General features: G+C 36.6%; 1 protein-coding gene across 4 annotated transcripts in view; it reads right to left on the bottom strand.

The window, feature by feature from the left end:
* Positions 1-21,868, bottom strand: part of LOC136386101 (vascular endothelial growth factor receptor kdr-like) — a 276,217-nt gene that overhangs the window by 196,075 nt on the left and 58,274 nt on the right. For all 4 annotated transcript variants that reach the window (XM_066357427.1, XM_066357429.1, XM_066357428.1 and 1 more), the window contains exon 3: positions 17,546-17,766. In XM_066357427.1, coding sequence (XP_066213524.1) covers positions 17,546-17,766 — 221 coding nt within the window. The remainder of the gene's footprint in view (positions 1-17,545; positions 17,767-21,868) is intronic.

Below are 21,868 nucleotides of genomic sequence, written 5' to 3'. Positions count from 1 at the left end.
GGGCATGGGCACCTGCATTCTCGGACAGAGGGGCAGGGTCGCAGACTGTCAGCAGTAGCCTTCTGCGTGGGCTGTGACCAGAGTCTTGGTGTAATCCCTGCTCCCCAAACAACAGCGTGTGGGGAGTGCATGAAAGCTGACTTCCTTATGCCCAGACCTCTCTGGGTAGGGCACCTCCACCAGCCATACAGGCTAACAGAGCACATTCCCGGGGAAGAAAAAGTATGGAAGTGCTGGGGGGAGGGGAACGCAGGCAGCTTGCAGACAATCTCTGGAGCAGATCTGTGGATCTAATTGCTGAAAGTAGCTTAACCCACAGTCTGCTCACTGCTCAGATGGCTTACGCTGGCAGTGGCTCTGGCTGACAAGGTCTTCTTTCTCAAATGTGCAATATAAGAGAACCCAATGAAGGGACATGATATTTTTTAGGGCCTCTTGCTCTGCATGCAGTAGCTGGACATCTTCCTGCCAGCCAATACAGAGTGAAAAACACATTCTTATGGAATAGACCTCAGAGAACACTGCAGAAGTTGGGCAGGCTAGGCTGTAGACTTTTTAACAAGGGAGAAGCATGCAGAGAGCAATCCCATGGTATGTTAAGGCAAATTTAACTAGATATACCTGGGGAACCTTAGAAAAAAGCCTGAACAGAAGTAAACTTGCCCCCCTACCTGTTTAAGCTGGTGACTCTGGTCAGCAGAGCTTTCATACTCAGGGATGTGCTCTAAAAAAAACCTGGAGGAGGAACTTGGCAGCTTTTAAGACCTCCTGTTCTGCAGGCAGTGACTAGGGCATCTTCTTCCCAGCCAATACAGGTTACAAAGTGCAAAAAGCCTGGGGAGAGTGGTCCCACAGAGTGCTGAAGCATATTAGACATGCCTAGAGTCTCATAGAAAGACACCTGAGGGGCAATTGGCTCCCAGCCCTGCCTGATTACACTGGTGGCTCTGGCTGGCAAAGCCTTAACCAGAGCCTTGCATTGAGTGGGAATAGAGTGGGGATTTGCCAGCTCTTAGGGCCTCTTAATCTCCAGGCATTGGCAGGGGCAACTTCACAGCTGGGTCACCAGGTTGCTGGTCCAGGAAGGAGAGACTAGGAGACAGGCTCCAGAAAAATGGACTCTCCCATTGTTGGAGCCTGCAAATGTTAACAAGCCCCAACTACCAACGAGACTGTGGCCTAGTATATGTCATCGCCATAGCGACACATCAACTGCAAATCTCTACCTAAGTGTGCCACAGGGGCAAAGCCTAAGGTACAGTGCCACCCATCAGGAAGAGGGAGAAGAAGGAAAAAGGAAGAAGATAACCTCTGAAAATCAAGAACAATCCACAGTCTTTATAACTTTTTCTACTTTTTCTTCCTTTCATTTTTTTATCTTTATTTTTTTTTCTTCTACCTTGGTCCTTTATCCTCTTGTTATCTTATTCCATTTTCTTCATCTTGAACTTCATCACCCATAGGTGTTACACTTCTCATTCTTTTTTTTTTTTTCTTTTTTTTCTGTCTATGAGGGTTACATTCCAAAAACCTTAACTCTCTCCCTTTTTTTCTTTTCTCTCTCTCTCTCTTGGTTTCTTCTTTTCTCTTTCACTATTCCTCTCATTTGATCCTCACTCACAAAGAAATTATTTTATTTTGGATTTAAATTTTTTTCTTTGTGGCATATTGTGTGCTTTTTACTTCGCTTTTTAACTCATTAGCATTCCTCCCAACCCTGGCTCTTCATTCTATGTAGTTTCTGTTCCCCTTAATACAATAGTAATTTTTTTTCTTTTTCTTGTTTTCTTCATGTCTCTTTCATTATATCTCTCATTCAACCGTCATTTACAAGCAAATTAATTTATTCTTGATGCAATATTTTTCTTATAGCATTTTGTGGGTCCTTACCTCATTTTTTTCCCCTTTGTCACTTTTATCCAACTCAGGCCCTCCATTCTAGGTAGTTTTTGTTCCATTTAGCAAAATATAATTCTCAAAATATAATTTTCACTGTATTTTCTCAAAAAAATAATTATTTTTTTACTTTTTATTCTTTATCAATTCTTATTTGTATTAACAAAACAGCCTTCAGATGTCATTAAGGAAAAAGAAATTGAATACCATGGATAAAAAAGACAGAGATGTAGCAGAGATAAATGAAGAAAAATCTATAGAAAAAAATTGAAAAGATTGGAAAACTTGGAGTTAAATGACAGAGACTTTAAAATAGAAATCCTAAAAATACCCAGAGATATACAAGAAAGCACAGAAAGGCAATATAGGGAGCTCAAAAAACAACTCAATGAACAGAAGGAATATATTACCAAGGGAATTGAAACTATGAACATGAATCAAACAGAGAAGAAAAACTCAATTCATGAACTGAAAGATGAGGTAACAAGCTTAGCTATTAGAACATGCCAGGAAGAGGAGAGGATTAGTGACCTAGAAGACAGGCAACTAGAGGCAAAACAGATAGAAGAGGAGAGAGAATCACGAATTTTTTTAAAAAATGAGAAAGCCCTACAGGAATAGTCTGACTCCATCAAAAAGAGCAACATAAGAATAATGGGTATATCAGAAAGAGAAGGGAGAGAAAATGGAATGGAGAACATATTCAAACAAATAATAGATGAGAACTTCCCAAGCCTATGGAAAGAACTAAATCTTCAATTTCAAGAAGCAAACAGAACACCGAGTTATCTTAACCCTAATAAACCTACTCCGAGGCACATCATAATGAAACTGGCACAAACCAATGACAAAGAAAAATTCTCAAGGCAGCCAGGGAAAAGAAGAATACAACATATAAAGGAATGCCCATTAGATTATCATCAGATTTCTCAGCAGAAACTCTACAAACCAGAAGAGAGTGGACCCCAATATTTAAAGTCCTTAAAGAGAGGAACTTCCAGCCAAGAATACAATACCCATCAAAGCTACCCTTCAAATATGAAGGAAAAATAAAAAATTCACAGATATAGAAAAGATGAGGGAATTTATCACCAGAAAACCCCCACTTCAGGAAATACTAAAGGGGGTTTTCTGACTAGATACAAAGAACAAAACAAAACAAAACCACAAGTAAAAGCTCCACCAAGAACACAATAAAATCAAATTTAGACAGTGACAACAAAAAAGGAGAAAGGACGAAGATTAGCAGTAACAAAGGAGATGGAGTGCAGAAGCACTCATGAGATAGTGTACTACAATGAACATGGTAGTTACCCTTTCCATTATTTAATGGTAATCACCACAGAAAAAACCACCACAGAAGCACATGACTTGAAAAAAAAGGTAACAGAGGAAAGAAGTATGTATTATAACCAAACAAAAACAAATGATAGAAAAACAAAAGAGAAGAATCAAACAAGATACAAAACTAACAGAAAGCAATATATAAAATGGCAATAGGAAACCCTCAACTGTCAATAATTACACTAAATGTAAATGGATTGAACTCACCAATAAAAAGACACAGAATAGCAGAATGGATTTAAAAAGAAAATCCAACTGTATGCTGCCTACAAGAAACACATCTAAACAACAAGGATAAAAACAAATTCAAAGTGAAAGGCTGGAAAACAATACTCCAAGCAAATAACATCCAAAAAAAAGCAGATGTAGCAATATTTGTATCTAACAATGCTGACTACAAAACGGCAAAAGTAATCAGAGACAAAAATGGTCATTTCATAATGATTAAGGGGACACTGAATCAAGAAGACATAACACTTTTAAATATATATGCACCAAACCAATATATAAGACAGCTACTGACTGACCTAAAAACAAAAGCTGAGAAAAATACAATCATACTTGGAGACCACAATACACTGCTGATAGCTCTAGATCGTTCAATCCAAACAGACAACCAATAAAAAAATATTGGCCTTAAATGAAACACTAGAACAATTTGATATGATTGACATCTACAGGACATTTCATCCCAAAGTCCCAGAGTATACATTTTTCTCTAGTGTACATGGAACATTCTCAAGAATTGACCATATGTTGGGCCACAAAAATAACATTAGAAAATTCAGAAAAATTGAATCTTTACCAAGCATATTTTCTGATCATAAAGCCATGAAACTAGAATTCAACTGCAAAAAGAGGTAAAAAAAACCCACAAAAATATGGAAATTAAACAACATACTTTTAAAAAATGAGTGGGCCAAAGAAGAAATAAGTGCAGAGATTAAAAGATACACACAGACAAATGAAAATAACAATATGACATATCAGAATCTCTGGGATGCAGCAAAATCAGTAATAAGACGGAAGTTCATATGAATTTAGGCTTATATGAATAAACAAGAGAGAGCCCAAGTAAACCACTTAACTTCACACCTTAAGGAACTAGAAAAAGAAGAACAAAGACAACACAAAAGCAGCTGAAGAAAGGAAATAATAAAAATCAGAGCAGAAATAAATGAAATAGAGAACAGAAAAACTATAGAAAATATTAATAAAACAAGGAGCTGATTCTTTGAAAAGCTCAACAAAATTGACAAAACCTTGGCAAGACTCACCAAGGAAAAAAGAGAAAGGACTCATATAAACAAAATCCAAAATGAAAGAGGAGAAATCTCCACAGACATCATAGATATACAAAGAATTATTGTAAAATACTATGAAAAACTATATGCCATCAAATTCAACAATCTGGAAGAAATGGATGAATTCCTAGAACAATACAATCTTCCTAGACTGAGTCATGAAGAAGCAGAAAGCCTAAACTGACCCATAAGCAGGGAGGAAATAAAAAAATCTATTAAAAAACTCCCCAAAAGTAAAAGTCTAGGGCCAGACAGCTATACTAACTAGTGAATTCTATCAAACATTCAAAGAAGACTTGGTTCCTATTCTACTCAAAGTCTTCCAAAAAATTGAAGAAGCAATACTTCCAAACACATTTTATGAGGCTAACATAACCCTCATACCGAAACCTGGCAAAGACGGCACAAAAAAACTACAGACCAATATCTCTAATAAATATAGATGCTAAAATACTAAACAAAATACTAGCAAATCGAATACAATAACATATTAAAAAAATGATACATCATGATCAAGTAGGATTCATACTAGAATATCAAGGATGGTTCAACATACGTAACACGGTTAATGTAATACACCATATCAACAAAACAAAGAACAAAAAACACATGATTTTATGAATAGATGCAGAAAAGGTATTCAATAAAACACAAAACACAATTTTATGTTTATAACACTCAACAAAATGGGTATAGAAGGAAAATATCTCAATATAATAAAGGCCATTTATGATAAACCATCAGCTAACATCATATTAAATGGTGCAAAACTGAGGACTTTTCCCCTTAAATCAGAACAAGGCAGGGTTGTCCACTTTCTCCACTCTTATTTAACATGGTGCTGGAAGTTCTAGCCAGAGCAATCACACAAGAAAAAGATATAAAAGGCATTCATATTGGAAAAGAAGAAGTAAAATTTTCACTTTTTGCAGATGATATGATCTTATACATCGAAAACCCCAAAGACTCCACAAAAAGATTACTAGAATTAATAAACCATTACAGTAAGGTTGCGGGATACAAAATTAATATAAAAAAGTCCATTGCCTTCCTATATGCCAACAATGAAACATCAGAAAACGAGCTCAGAAAAATAATACCCTTGATGGTTGCAACAAAAAAAATAAAATACCTAGAAATAAACATAAGGAAAAATGTAAAGGACCTATATAATGAAAACTACAAAGCATTGTTAAGGGAAATCCAAAAAGATACAATGAAATGGAAAAATATTCCTTGTTCTTGGAAGAATAGGAAGAATAAATATAGTCAAAATTACCATATTACCCAAGGCAATATACAAATTCAATGCAATTCCCATCAAAATTCCAATGGCATTTTTTAAAGAAATGGAGCAAAAAAAGTTATCAGATTTATATGGAACTTTAAAAACCTCTGAATAGCCAAAGCAATCCTAAGGAAAAAGAACGAAGCTGGGAGCATTACAATACCTGACTTCAAATTATACTATAGGGCCACAACAATCAAAACAGCATGGTATTGGCAAAACAAAATAGACACTCAGACCAATGGAAAAGAATAAAAAGCCCATAAATAAAACCACATGTATATGGTCAAATAATTTTCAATAAAAGGACCAACAACACATAATGGAGAAAAGAAACCCTCTTCAATAAATGGTGCTGGGAAAACTGAAAAGCCATATGCAAAAGAATGAAACTTGACTACAGTTTTTCCCCTTGTACTAAAATTAATTCAGTGTGGATCAAAGACCTAAATATAAGACCTGAAACAATAAAGTACATAGAAGAAAACATAGGCACTAAACTCATGGACCTTGGTTATAAAGAGCACTTTATGAATTTGACTCCAAAGACAAGGGAAGTAAAGGCAAAGATGAATAAATGGGACTACATCAGACTAAGAAGCTTTTGCACAGCAAGAGAAACTGACAACAAAACAGACAGCCAATAAAATGGGAGATGATATTTTCAAACAACAACTCAGATAAGGGCCTAATATCCAAAATATACAAAAAACTCATAAAACTCAACAACAAACAAACAAACAATCCAATAAAAAATTAGGAAGAGGACATGAACAGACACTTCTTCCAGGAAGAAATACAAATGGCCAACAGATATATGAAAAGATGTTCATATTCATTAGTTATTAGAGAAATGCAAATCAAAACTACAATGAGATACCACCTCACGCCTGTTAGATTAGCTATTATCAACAGGACAGGTAATAACAAGTGTTGGAGAGACTGTGGAGAAAAAGGAACCCTCATCCACTCTTGGTGGGAATGTTAAGTAGTATAACCATTATGGAAGAAATTATGATGGTTCCTCAAAAAATTAAAAATAGAACTACCAAATGACCCAGCAATCCCTCTACTGGGAATATACCCCCATAACTCAAAAACACTGGTACATAAAGACACATGCAGCCCCATGTTCATTGCAGCATTGTTCACAGTGGCCAAGACATGGAAACAACCAAAAAGCCCTTCTATAGATGACTTTATAAAGAAGATATGGTACATACATACTATGGAATACTACTCAGCCATAAGAAATGATGACATTGAATCATTTACAACATGGATGGAGATTGATAACATTATACTGAGTGAAATAAGTAAATCAGAAAAAACTAAGAACTGTGTGATTCATACATAGTTGGGACATAAAAATGAGACTAAGATACATGGACAAGAGTTTGGTGGTTTTGGGGGGGTAGAGAGAGGGAGTCGGGGGAGTGTAGGGGCACAAAGAAAACCAGATAGAAGGTGATGGAAGACAATTTGACTTTGGGTGATAGATATGAAAAATAATTAAATGTCAAAATAACCTGGAGTTGTTTTCTCTGAACATATGTAGCCGGATTTATTAATGTCACCCCATTAAAATTAATAAAAAATAAAAAAAGATAAAGGGAAACTAGGAAAACAATCCAATTACAATTGCATAAAAAACATCTACAAATAAATTTAACCAAGGATGTAAAAGACTTGTAGTAAGTAAATTATAGGACATTAAATAAAGAAATTAAAAAAATATACAAAGAAGTGAAAGCATATATTGTATTTATGGATGGGAAGAATTAACATCATTACAATGTCAATACCATCCAAAGCAATCTATAAATTCAACACAATTCCTATCAACATAACAATGGCATATTTGACAGAACTAGAACAAATGTTCCAAAATTTTATATGGATCCACAAAAGACCCATAATAGCAACAACAATCCTAGAAAAAAAGAATAAAGTTAGAGGAGGCGAAAATGTTTTCACATTCTATAAGAGCAGAATTACACTGATATCAAAATCCAACATAAACACTATTAAAAGAAAAAAAAGAGAGACTTACAGGCCAATATTCCTGATGAAAATGGATGCCATAATTATGATTAAAATACTAGCAAACTGAATTCAACAGTACATTAAAATAATTATATACCATAGTCAAGTGGAATTTATATCAGGGGTGCATGAGATGAATGTTTCAACATCTGAAAAACAATTACTGTTATTAATCATGTTGACAAAATGAAGAACAAAAACCATATCTTTATGCTTTATCAGACGGTTGCGCAGTGGATAGAGCATTGGAATGGGGCGCAGAGGACCCAGGTTTGAGACCCCAAGGTTGCTAGCTTGAGTGTGGGCTCATTGAGTTTGAGCAAGGCTCACCAGCTTGAACCCAAGGTTGCTGGCTTGAGCAAGTGGCCAGTCTGCTGTAGCACCCCCCCCCCCTGTCAAGGCACATATGAGAAATCAATCAATGAACAACTAAGGAACTGCAATGAAGAATTGATGTTTCTCATCTCTCTCCCTTCCTGTCTGTCTGTCCCTATCTGTCCTTCTCTCTGACAAAATAAAATTATTTCAATAAATGCAGAAGACACATTTGACAAATTTCAATATCCATTTACACTTAAAAAAAAAAAAGTGGTTGTAAAAGGAATTTACCTCACCATGACATAGGATATATATAACAAGCTTACAGCTAACATCACATTTACTGGTATAAACCTGAAAGTTTTTTTCCTAACATCAGGAGCAAGATGATGACGCTTACCACTATTACTCAGTATATTACTGAGCATTCTAGCCACAGCAATTAGACAAGAAAAAAAAATAAAGGCATCCAAACTGGAAAGAGATAAGCAAAATTGTCACTATATGCATGATACTATATAAGATAGCTTTAAAGAATCCACCTAAAAAGTAATAAAATTAATAATTCAATAAATTATACAAAATTAATATATAGTGATCTGTTGTATTCATATGTGCTAATAAAAACCAGAAGAAGTAATTAAGAAAACAATCTGATTCAAATTGTATAAAAAATAATAAAATACCTAGAAATAAATTTAATGAAAGAGGTGAAAGTCCTGTACCCTGAAAACTATAACACATTAAAGAAAGAACTTGAAGGAGATTTACTTTGGATGTTGAGCACACAATACAATATACAGATGATGTATTATAGAATTGTATGCCAGAAACCTCTATCATTTTATTAACCAATGTCACCCCAATAAGTCAATATTTAAAAATAAATAAATTGAAGAGGATAGAAATAAATGGAAAGATATACCATGCTCATGAATTTGAAGGATTAATATGATTTAAATGATCATACTACCAAAGGCAATTTATAGATCCAATGCAATTCCTATCAAAATGTCAATGTCATTTTTCTTGGAACTATTAAAAATAATCTTATTTTTAAAAATATTTATATATTTTTTCAAATATATAGAACTACAAAAGACCCAGATAGTGAAAGCAATATTTATAAAGAAGAAAACATTTGGAGGTATCACACTTTTTGATCTCAAGTTATACTGAAAGTTATATTAATCAAAACAGTAAAATACTGACATGAAAACAGACACATAAACCAATGGAACAGAATAGAGAGCTCAGAAATAAACCCTTGCTTATATGGTCAACAAATCTATAACAAAGAAAGTAAGAATATACAATAAACTAACAACAGTCTCTTCAACAAGTGGTGTTGGGAAAACTGGACAGATAGATGTAAAAAATAAAATTGGCTTGACCAGGCAGTGGCGCAGTGGATAGAGTGTCAAACTGGGATGCAGAGGACCCAGGTTCGAGACCCCAAGGTTGCCAGCTTGAGCACGGGCTTATCTGGTTTGAGCAAAATCACACCAGCTTGAGCCCAAGGTCGCTGGCTCCAGCAAGGGGTTATTCAGTCTGCTGAAGGCCCCTGGTCAAGGCACATGTGAGAGGGCAGTCAATGAACAACTAAGGTGTTGCAATGCGCAATGAAAAACTAATGATTGATGCTTCTCATCTCTCTCCGTTCCTTTCTGTCTGTCCCTGTCTATCCCTCTCTCTGACTCACTCTCTGTCTCTGTAAAAAAATAAAATAAAATAAAATAAAATTGGACCACTCTTTTACAGCACATTAAAAAATAAATAAAATCAAAATGAATTAGATACTTAAATGTAAGATCTGAAACTATAACACTTCCAGAAGAAACCTTAGGAAGTAGACAATTTGACATCAGTCTAAGTAGTATCATTTGGATATATCACCTTGAACAAGGGAAACAGAAACAAATCAAAACTTTATCAAACTAAAAAGCTTCTTAACAGTGAAGGAAACTTTCAACAAAACAAAGAGAGACAACTTAATAAATAGGAGAATATATTCAGAAATTATATATTCAGTAAGGGGTGATATCTGAAATATTAAAAACTCATAAAGCACAAGAACAACAAAAAATGCAATAAAAAATGGGCCGAGGACATGAAAAAACATTTCTTCAAAGAAAAGATACAGATGGCCAACAAACATTAAAAAATGCTCAGGCCCTGGCCGGTTGGGTCAGTGGTAGAGCGTCGGCCAGGTTTGCAGGAGTCCCGGGTTTGATTCCTGGCCAGGGTACACAGGAGAAGCACCCATCTGCTTCTCCACCCCTCCCCCTCTCCTTCCTCTCTGTCTCTCTCTTCCCCTCCCGCAGCCAAGGCTCCATTGGAGCAAAAGTTGGCCCAGGCGTTGAGGATGGCTCCATGGCCTCTGCCTCGGGCACTAGAATGGCTCTGGTTGCAACAGAGCAATGCGCCAGATGGGCAGAGCATTGCCTCCTGGTGGGCATGCTGGGTGGATCCTGGTTGGGCACATGCGGGAGTCTGTCTGACTGCCTCCCCATTTCCAACTTCAGAAAAATACAAAAAAAAAGAACAAAAGATTCTCAAAATCATTAATCATCAGGGATATGTAAATCAAAACCACAATGAAATATCACATCACACCAGTCAGAATAGCAATTATCAAAACTCAACAAATAACATGTGTTGGTGAGAATGTGGAGAAAATGGAACACTTGTACACTGTTGGTGGGACTTCAAACTGGTGCAGCCCATATAAAAAACAGTATGAAGATTCCTGTAAAAGCTAAAAATGGATATATCATATTATCCAGTAATTCTATTTTTCCTTGTTAGATTAAAAAATCCCCACTAATTTGAAAAGTTATATGCACCCCTATGTTCATTGCAGTATTATTTACAATAACCAAGATATGGAAACATCCTTGGTGTCCATTGATAGAAGAATGGATAAAGATGATGTAATATATAATGAAATAGAATGCAGCAATAAAAAAGAATAAAATCTTGCTATGTGCAACAACATGGATGGACCTAGAAGGTATTATGCTAAATAAAAAAAGTCAGTCAGAGAAAGATAAATACTGTTTCTCTTATATGCAAAATCTAGAAATTAAACAAAACTAAACTAAACGAAAACAGACTCATAGCAATATACCATAGGGATGGTTACTAGAAAGTAGTAGGTAGGGAGGTGGAAAAGAAAAAGGAAAGGGAACATAGTCAATAATACTATGATAATTTTGTAGACTGAAAAATGATTAATAAAATTAGTGGAGTGTACTCCTCCAGCCCACTTGGAACTACCAATGTCACATGGAAAAAATACCCAAGATACAAAGTGTTGTCAAGAGAAGAGGGAGAGGCAGTCAAGAGACACTAACCTCCCGAGTCTCCTTCTCCCAGAGTTTTTATTGATCAGAAGCAGAACAAAGGTAATAGGATTGCAGGGGAGAAAGATAGGGTTGAAAAGGAGAAAGAATGACTAATGTACTTCTTGTTGATATGCAAAAAGGGTAGTTTTGCTCAGTACATTCTTTTCTTTTGCTAATTAAGAAGCACAAAGGGAAGGGCAATCTATAAACCTCTAGGCTAATTTTCTAAAGCCCGCTCACTGTCATTCTTTTGTGTTTGCATAAAGGTCACTCATTCACAAAGTTTCTAAGTGTGTGCATCCAAGAAATTTATTTCCCTGTGTTTGCAGCAGGGGTTTACATTCACATCACCATTCACACTCAGGGTTTTTAACTAAAGTTTCTTAATCTAAGTTATAGGAGGTCCAAGATGAGATAGGTCATTCCCTGCAGTGAGGTGATCACATTTTAAGGTATACAAATTTCAAATCAATATATTGTGCATTTAAAACTAATATAACCCATATTATATGGTGTACCAATTACACTTAAGTTTTTAAAAAATATTTAAAATTTCAGATCCCAAAGCTTCACTTCTAGCAATTATTTATTTTAAGATGACAGCTCTCAGAATGCAAGCCAGAACTGGAAGGGTCTTATATATACTACAGCTTACTATTCTCACAGTGTCTCCTATTGCATCAGCAGCATGATGTCTAGAGGGTGAGAGTTGGGAGAATGGGGACCTAAACTTTTCTCCCTAAGTCCTACCACCAAAAAGGAAGTTCAGGGATATCAATGTTTCTAAAAAGAGTCTTCAGCTTTATGATCTGAACAAAATCTCAGGATCTTCATAGTCCATTCCAAATCTGAGTGAGAAGCTCAGGCCAACAAGACTTTAATTTTTATCCCTGTTTGAAGGGCGGATTAAGAGTTGGCAATGGCAGACTTAGGCCTTATTCTGGCATTTCAGGGACTCTTAATTTTTATCCCATCATTTCTCTCTCAGCCTATCCCCTTGTCAATATCCTGGTCTCCTGGCAGGCTGGTATATACCCTGACCCTTAAACTTAGCTGGGTGATGATATTTACTTATTGTACCATTGCCTTTTCTCCATTTTCACCTCCCTCCTCCCTTGGGATTCATCATACAGCAGCAGAGGTTGTTCCATCAGGCATAACATATTGACAATACCTTACCTTTTCTTTTGCACAACAACATATAGTTTATAAAGTGTTTTCATATATATTTTATACAATGCCTACTAACTGTTAGGTATTACATTAAAGGTTTTATATACATCATTTCTAATCCTCATGGAAAACTTTCATCATTTTATTGATGAGGAGACTGAGAATCAGACAAATTAGTGATTTGTGTTAAAAAGCAACAGAGTCAGGACTAGAATCCACATCTTTTAGTTTAAAATTGTTTTCACCTCATCTTAATCCTTCTTGCTATTGTCCCTTAGACTGGCTTAACCTGTGCCTTTGGAAGCCCAGGAGGACTATGGGTTGGGATTTCTGTCTTCTTCAGGACCAAGCTTGCTGCTTTATGGAATTTTGGATGCCAGTTAATGTACAATAAAGTGAAGAGATGGATCAGGGAGACAATGGTCATGTAAGAGGAGAAAAGAAAACAGGCTTCTGAAAAGCATCCACTGTGCTCTCAAAGAGGAAATTATAATCCAGAGAAAGCAATCATCCAGTCCCAGTGCCATAGCCCCAAGCAACAAAAGTTCTGGAAAAGAGATTAAAGTGATAAGAGCCTTCCTGATCATCTGGAGGTAGAGGGAGGTTAAATCAAGTTTGCCTGTAGCTTGTTAGAGGCTTCTGCCTCTTCATAGCCCCTTTCCTTCACATACCACTGACTATTTGAATAGGGAACTAATCATATTATTTTCTTGTCTCATGGGATCAAAGATAAAAAACTTGACCTTTGTAAAGCAAATGGGTATGAAGGTACAATTGGATATGATTAACAAACTTTACAAGATGTGTCTTGCTCTACTGACCTCCTCAGAAAAGTTTTCCAACTTATTTTAAGCTTACTAAGGCTTTCTGTATCTAGACATCAAAAATAAATTCAAAATCTTTTACTCACAAAATAGAAGGCACTTAGTCTTCCAGATGATGTCAGAATAATGGCAGCATGAGAGATACCCTTGATTGCATCCCTTGAAATTTCAACAAATTGAAAAGCTATAACTAAGTGAAGGAACCCCAGCTAGGCCTGAAGGCTTGCCTGAAAGATGCGCATGCCCAATTGACTAAAGGTGGGAAAGGTAGGAGGAGGAGATAAAATGTACTTGCAGTCAGGCTTTGGAGAGAGAAAAGACATAGAGTGACTCTGTCTTCTTCTGGTGGGAGGAGTGGAGAGATTGGGAGTATTTGGTGTAATACTGAACTAAAACAGCAGAACATGAGGTCACCACTAGTATTCCCACAGTCTGCCTGCAGCCTGCACTTGGACAGAGACACAAAAATACAAAGTACAGCCACTCAGGCTCCCAAATAGCACCTCCCTTTCCTCGGGTATAGAGAGTGACAGCTACATACCTCGCAGCTGAAGAATAGAAGTGCTCTGTGTCTGGTCCCCTGCTCTATTCGGATGCAGGCAGGAGCACCTGGATATCTGATATAGCCATTGTCAAAGCTATAAAGCCCTCACAAATCTCACCCATCATAGTGACTGCAGCCCCACCACCACCTTTGTGACAGCAGCTTCTCAGCAGAGTTCAGTCTGGGGTTTTACAGAGTTAAAACTTATAATCCAGTGCCACCTACTGGAAAAAAATATTGGAATTGTTTTATTCTAATTTGTTCTTTAGTTTTTGTTGTTGTTTTATTAGTTTCTGATAGTTCTTTTTTTGGTTTTTGTCTTTTATGCTTTTCCTCTTTAATTTTTAATTTTAATTTAATTTTTAAATTTATTTTTATCTTAATTTTTGTTAGTACATTTTTTGCTTGATTTCTTAACAATACCATTTTCAAATGTCTTCCAGGCAGAAAAAAGGAATACCATGACTACCCACAAAAGACACACAGTTCAGAAATAAACAAAAAATCTCCAGAAAGCAATCTCAATCACATGGAAACCTTGGAGTTAAATGATAGAGAATTCAAAATTGAAGTTCTGAAAATACTCAACAACATGTGAGAAAACACTGATAGGCAACTTAATGAGCTCAGAAAACAAAACAAATACTTCAAAAGGAGACTGAAACTTTAAAAACAGAGATGAAGGCCCTGGCCGGTTGGCTCAGCAGTAAAGCGTTGGCCTGGCATGCGGGGGACCCGGGTTCGATTCCCAGCCAGGGCACATAGGAGAATTGCCCATCTGCTTCTCCATCCATCCCCCTCTCCTTCCTCTCTGTCTCTCTCTTCCCTTCACGCAGCCAAGGCTCCATTGGAGCAAAGATGGCCCGGGCGCTGGGGATGGCTCCTTGGCCTCTGCCCCAGGTGCTAGAGTGGCTCTGGTCGGGGCAGAGCATCGCCCCCTGGTGGGCAGAGCATCGCCCCTGGTGGGCGTGCTGGGTGGATCCCGGTCGGGCACATGCGGGAGTCTGTCTGACTGTCTCTCCTCGTTTCCAGCTTCAGAAAAATACAAAAAAATAAAATAAAAACAGAGATGAAGAACTAAATACAGGAACTGAAAAATGAGGTAGAAAATTTAGCTAATAGAACAGACCAGACAGAGGAGAGAATCAGTGATGTTGAAGACAGACAACTAGAGACAATACAGAAGGTAAAAGAGAGAGATTCAAGAATTAAAAAAATATATATGAAAATGCTCTGTGAGAGTTTTCTGACTCCATCAGAAAGAGCAATATAAGAATACTGGGTATTTCAGAAGAAGAAAAGAGGGAACGGAGAACTTATTCAAACAAATAATTGATGAGAATTTTCCAAGCCTATGCAAAAAGTTATCATAGATCCTTGAATCTAAGAAGCAAACAGAACACCTAGTTACCTCAACCCAAACAGACCTTCTCCAAGGCGTACTGTAATAAAAATGTCAAAAATCAGTGACAAAAAAAGAATCCTCAAGGCATCTAGGGAAAAGAAGAACTTAACATATAAAGGAAGGTCCATTAGTTTATCATCAGTCTTCTCAAGAGAGAATCTACAAGCCAGAACAGAGTGGACACAGACTTTCAAAGTACTGAAAGAAAGAAATTACCAGTCGAAAATACTAAATCCAATAATCAATTTTACAGTTGCAACAGAAAAAAAAAATACCTGGGGATAAACTTAACAAAGAATGTAAAGGATCTATATACTGAAAACTACAAAGCATTATTAAAGGAAATTGAAAAAGACACAATAAAATGGGAAAAAATAATCCATATTCATGGATTGGAAGAATCAACATAGTTAAAATGGCCATATTACCCAAAGCAATATACCAATTTAATGCCATTCCCATCAAAATTCCAATATTATTTTTAAAGAAATGGAACAAAAAAAATCACAAGGTTTTTATGGAACTCTAAAAAATCTTGAATAGCCAAAGCACCACTGAGAAAAAAGAACAAAGCTGGAGGTATTACAATACCTGATTTCAAATTATACTACAGAGCCACAATAATCAAAATAGCATGGTATTAGCAGAAAAATAGACACACAGAACAATGGAATATAATTGAGAGCCCAATAATAAAACCACATATATATGAACAAATTATTTTTGACAAAGGAGCCAAATATACTCAACAGAGAAAAGAAAGCCTTTTCAATAAATGGTGCTGGGAAAATTGGAAAGCCACATGCAAAAGAATGAAACTTGACTACAGTTTGTTCCCCTGAACAAAAATCAATTCAAAATGGATCAGAGACCTAAACATAAGATCTGAAACAATAAATTACATAGAGGAAAACATAGGTACTAAACTCATGAACCTTGGCCATGGAGAATAATTTATTAATTTGACCCCAAAAGCAGGGCAAAAATAAATGAGTGGGACTATATCAAACTAAAAGGCTTCTGCACAGCAAAAGAAAGTGACAACAAAACAAACAGCCAACAAAATGGGAGATGATATTTTCAAACAACAGCTTTGATAAGGGGTTAATATTTAAAAAAACTAAAGAACTCACAAAGCTCAAGTACAAATAAGCAAGTGATCCAATTAAAAAGTGGGGAGAGGACATAAACAGACACATCTCCCAATAAGATATACAAATGGCCAACAGATATATGAAAAGATGCTCATCTTCACTAGCTATTAGAGAAATGCAAATCAAAACTACAATGAGATACCACCTCATACCTGTTAGATTGGCTATTATCAACAAGATAGGTAATAACAAGTGTTGGAGAGGCTGTAGAAAAAAATGAACCTTCATTCAATGCTGGTGGGAATGTAAGCTGGTATAGCCATTATAAAAGAAAGTATGGTGTTCCCTCAAAAAATTAAGAATAGAACTACCGTATGACCCAGAAATCCCTTTACTGGGTATCTACCTAAGAACAACTCAAAAATGTTTGTATACAAAGACATATGCATACAAACCCATGTTTACCCCAGCATTATTCACAGTGTCCAAGACATGGACAAAACCAAAGTGTCCCTCAATGGTAGATTGGATAAAGAAGATGTGTACATATATACAATAGAATACTACTCAGCCATAAAAAATGATGACATATTGCCATTTATGACAGCAATGGATGGACCTCAGAACATTATACTAAGTGAAATAAGTAATTCAGAAAAGGCTAAGAAGTATGTGATTTTTTTACATAATTGGGATATTAAACTGAGACACACGGACAGAGATAAAAGTAAAATGGTTACCTGGGCGAGGGGGTTGAGATGAGGGAAATAAGAGGGACAAATATATGGTGACAAAAGATGTTTTGACTTTGGGTGATGGCACACAATACAATCAACAGTTCCAATAGTATACAGATGTTTACCTGAAACCTATGTACTTTTATTGATCAATATCACCCCATTAATTTTCATTTCAAAATTTAAAAAAATAAATAAACTAAAAAGAGGCATTCACTCACTTACCTTTGACATACACGTACACACTGGCCTTGTCATTTGGACCCTCGATGTCAGCAACATCCTTGTAGCTACATGTGAAGTAGCCGGTGTCAATTACCTCTGTGCGGAAGATGATGAGCTGGTTGCATGTAACAAGGAGGTTATCAGAACAGGGTTGCTCCAGGATGCGGGTTCGATTTCCTGTAGACCCAGTGCCCCAGGTCCAGGTAATGGCAGCCAATCCCCTGAAAACACAGCACATACACACACACATACACACACACATACACACACACACACACACACAATAAAAAGACAAGCTGAGTTAGGTATGAAAGGTGCAGTGAAGAAGTAACTTTGCTCCAGCTCAAAACCTGGGTTCTGAAGGAACAGTTATAATAGGTAACTTAGTTCCTATGGAAAAAAAAATGGCACAGAGGATTGGAACACCTAAATTATGGGCATGTGGAGCATTTGAAACCCTGCCTTATGTTTTCATCCTTCTCCCTGTCTCCTGCTATATATTCTCCTCTACTCAATCTATACCTTCAGCCCAGTTTTCACCATCAATGCATGGGCTTTGGAGTGTTTGACATTAAACATGGAAAGACATAGGAAAATACTGATTTTAGTGATTTCTGAGGTTCTTTCTGGATTGTTTGTACTTGGAAAATGAGAACAATAAGACTCAGGGAGGTAAAGGGCCTTGTCCAAAATGTTGCTGGCCTGACCCAATCTCAAAGTCATATGTAGTATGTCCCAGTCTAAATTTTCATTCTTATTTTTCAATTAAACATTATTGTTTCACTGAATTTAAAAGACTTTGTTTTGGCAAATGAGTTCTAAAAAGACATGTAGCTAGATTTCCTTATCTTGTATTTTGTGAGAGGGAACCAGGGTTAAAGTTAAATTTAAACTCTGTATTTCTTGATCCTGGCCAGTTTGCTCAGTGGATAGAGTGTTGGCCTGGTGTATGGATGTCCTGAATTCAATCCCCAGTCAAGGCACACAAGACAAGCAACCATCTGCTTCTCTCCCCTTCCTCTTCCCCCTTCTCCCCCTCTTTCCTTCCAGCAGCCAGTGGCTTGATTGGTTTGAGTGTCAGCCCTGGGTACTGAGGACAGCTGGGTTGAATTCAGCATCAGCCCCAGATGGGGATTGCTGGGTGGATCCCGGATGTGGAAGTCTGTTTCACTGTCTCCCCTCCTCTTTCTTAAAAAAAAATCATTGTGTTTCTTCCACGTGCAGACAAAACTATAGGACTTCTATATCCTCATCTCAACAATGATTATTTTCTCTTCCTCCCACTTCTTCATAACAAGAATCTGTGGCACAATAACTGAAAAAAATGCAGGGAGGATGAAAGAACCTGTATATCAAGTCTCAGCATTTATCACTGTTTAGTTATGTGGCCTTGGACAGTTAATTAAGCTTTCTTGGTCTCAGAGTTCTCATCTGCAAGACAGGGACAGTGATCCTTCTCTTATAGGGTGCTGTGAAGATTCATTGAAAGACCTTATGTGGAAAAGTTTTGCAAATGCAAACCCTTAGCATATGCAGAAGGCAGTGAAAATTGTGGGCAGGATGGAACCATATTTGATGCCTGTTTTCACATTGCAAACAGATATCCTTCTGCAAATCTTATATCATCTCCAGCATTCACACATTTGCTAGACCAGTTTATCATGACCCATAAATTCACTAAAGTGAACGGAACGTAAACCATGAAGTGGTGTGGGAAGCCATTGCTCACTTTAAGAATATTCTTCAAAAGCAATGTATTTTCAACCATTTTGAGAGGGTAATATGTTAACATGATTGTGGTTAAGACTGTTAAAAATAAAAAGGGAAGTTTATATACAGCAAGACCATAAATCTGGTAGAGAACAACAGTGTTGGTCCTGCTCATATTCCAGCCTCTCACCCTCTGGCTCTTGCACCCTGAGATGTCTCTGTAAGTGAGAAGAAAATGAATCTAAGTCACAGATCCTCAGCCTGACTTCAGAGTCCTGAATTGGCTGTCTACTATCTATCACTAGAGTTTCTGTTCTTATTTGAACACAGATTTCCTTAAGGTAGAATCATCCTCATTCTAGGGTTTTCAAAAAAATCACATGACCTCACAACCAGACAGCCTAATGGAAAGTGTGTCACATAACAGGCTGAGTTGTGTCCCATAAATTTATATGTTAAAGCAGTAAACCTCAGTATCAGAATGGGACTATATTTGGATATAGCAATTTAGTTAAAATAAGGCCACGAGAGTGAGCCCTAATCCAGTCTGATTGGTGTTCTTATGAGAAGAGGAAATTAGTACACACAGAGATACACCAGAGATGTACACACACAGAGAAAATACCATGAGAGTTGAGAGGCCACAGTGAGAAGGCAGCCATCTGCAAGCCAAAAAGATAGACCTCCTAAGAAACAAAATCTGTTAATAACTTTATCATGGAATTCTAGCACCTAGAACTGTGAAAAAATACATTTCTGATGTTCAAGCTGTTCAGTATTGGGTATTTTGTTGTGACAGCCCTAGTAAATTAATAAATCATCTGCATGGGAAGGACAGAAAGCCAAAGGCCCATCCCTCACCTCTAACCAAATTTCCTGACTTTGGCTTGATCTCGTTTTACAGACACAGAGGAGTACTAATCACACGCTGTGTACAGAAGAACACAATGGTCAAACCACCTCCTGCTTGCAGGACAACTGCCATTGCTCAATATAATTTTAATGACCTACTAAGGCTGGCCAACTGAAGAAACAAACAATTCCTCCCCAAGTACAGTCATTTTGCAACAATAACCATACTGCCTGCCCTTAAAAAAATCAATAAAAGTAAACCCTCCACCTCACTCGGGGCCAGTACTATTCTTTTGGTGCCTAGCTCTTTCTTCCCTTGGAAAATAATAACTTCTACTTTATTTCCACTCCTTGTGAGTTCTTTTACAACCTGCATCTCTGGCCTACCTAATATGCACTGTTAGCACCTACCATCTGAAATTTTATTGTTTTTGTTGGGTTTTGGATCCCATGAGAAATTGTTCCTAGAGTTTTTATTTCTTAACTCTTGCTTGCCTCACTTGATTGGAGTCTGATATCTGTTTCTTAGAGCCAACTACCAATACTCCTCTTCTGATTTTCACCCATATGTATGTAGTACCTCAAATGGCTCTAGGCAATGTCCTAGTCCACCCTAACCTGATCTATGAAGTCTTCAGGATTATTCCACATGGTTTTCTCTGACATCATACAAAAGCAAGTAGATAAGCAGACAGTATCTTTGGTTCAGGGGTAGCCAAAATGGTTTCTTTTTTCTAAAATTGAAGTATAGTTGATATACAGCTTTACTTTAGTTTCAGCCGTATGACATAGTTATTCAATATTTATATTCCTTATGATGTGATCACCACAATAAGTCTAGCAAGCATTTGTCACCAAAGTTATTACAATAATATTGACCTTTTTCTTTATGCTGTACATTACATGCCCATTATTTGTTTAGTAAGTAGAAGTTTGTACCTCTTATTCTCCCTCAGTTGTTTCAGCCATGGCACCAACCCCTCTAGCAACCATCAGTTTTGTTTGTTTGTTTGTTTTTTCTGTACCTATGGAACAGTTTCTGTTTTGTTTTATTTGTTTTGTTTTGGTTTTCTTAGATTCCACATATAAGTTAAATCATATGGTTCTTTTTTTTCTCTGTCCAACTTATTTGTCTTAGTATATTACACTCTTGTTTTACCCATATTGTTGCAAATGTCAAAGTTCCATTTTTATTGCTGAGTCATATTCCATTATATACATCAAATCTTCTATATCTGTTCAATTATCAATGGACACCAAAGTTGCTTCCCTATCTTGACTGTTGTAAATAATGATGCAATGAACATAGGAACATATATATCTATTTAAAATAGTGGGGTTTTTTTTTTAGTTTTCTTTGAACAAATACCCATAAGTGGGATTGTTACATTATTCGGTAGTTTTATTTTAATGTTTAAAAGAATCTTCCTACTGTTTTTCATACTGGTTACATCAATTTTCAGTTCCACCAAAAGTGGACAAGGGTTCCGTTTTCTCCACATCCTCACCAAAATTTGTTCTTGTTGACTTTTTTACAGACATTGTGAAAGGTGTGAGGTGATACCTCATTGTGGTTTTGGTTTGCATTTCCCTGCTAGGGATGTTGAGCATCTTTTCATATATCTGTTGGTCATCCGTGTGTCTTCTTTGGAGAAGTGTCTGCTCAGGTCCTCTTCCTATCTTTTAATTAGATTGTTTGTGGGTTTTATTTTATGCTGAGTTGCATGAGTTCTTTATATATATTTTGGATACTAACCCATT

The sequence above is a fragment of the Saccopteryx leptura genome, chromosome X (assembly GCF_036850995.1).
Source record: "Saccopteryx leptura isolate mSacLep1 chromosome X, mSacLep1_pri_phased_curated, whole genome shotgun sequence".
Classification (NCBI taxonomy): domain Eukaryota; kingdom Metazoa; phylum Chordata; class Mammalia; order Chiroptera; family Emballonuridae; genus Saccopteryx; species Saccopteryx leptura.
This window is presented reverse-complemented; position numbering and strand designations above follow the sequence as displayed.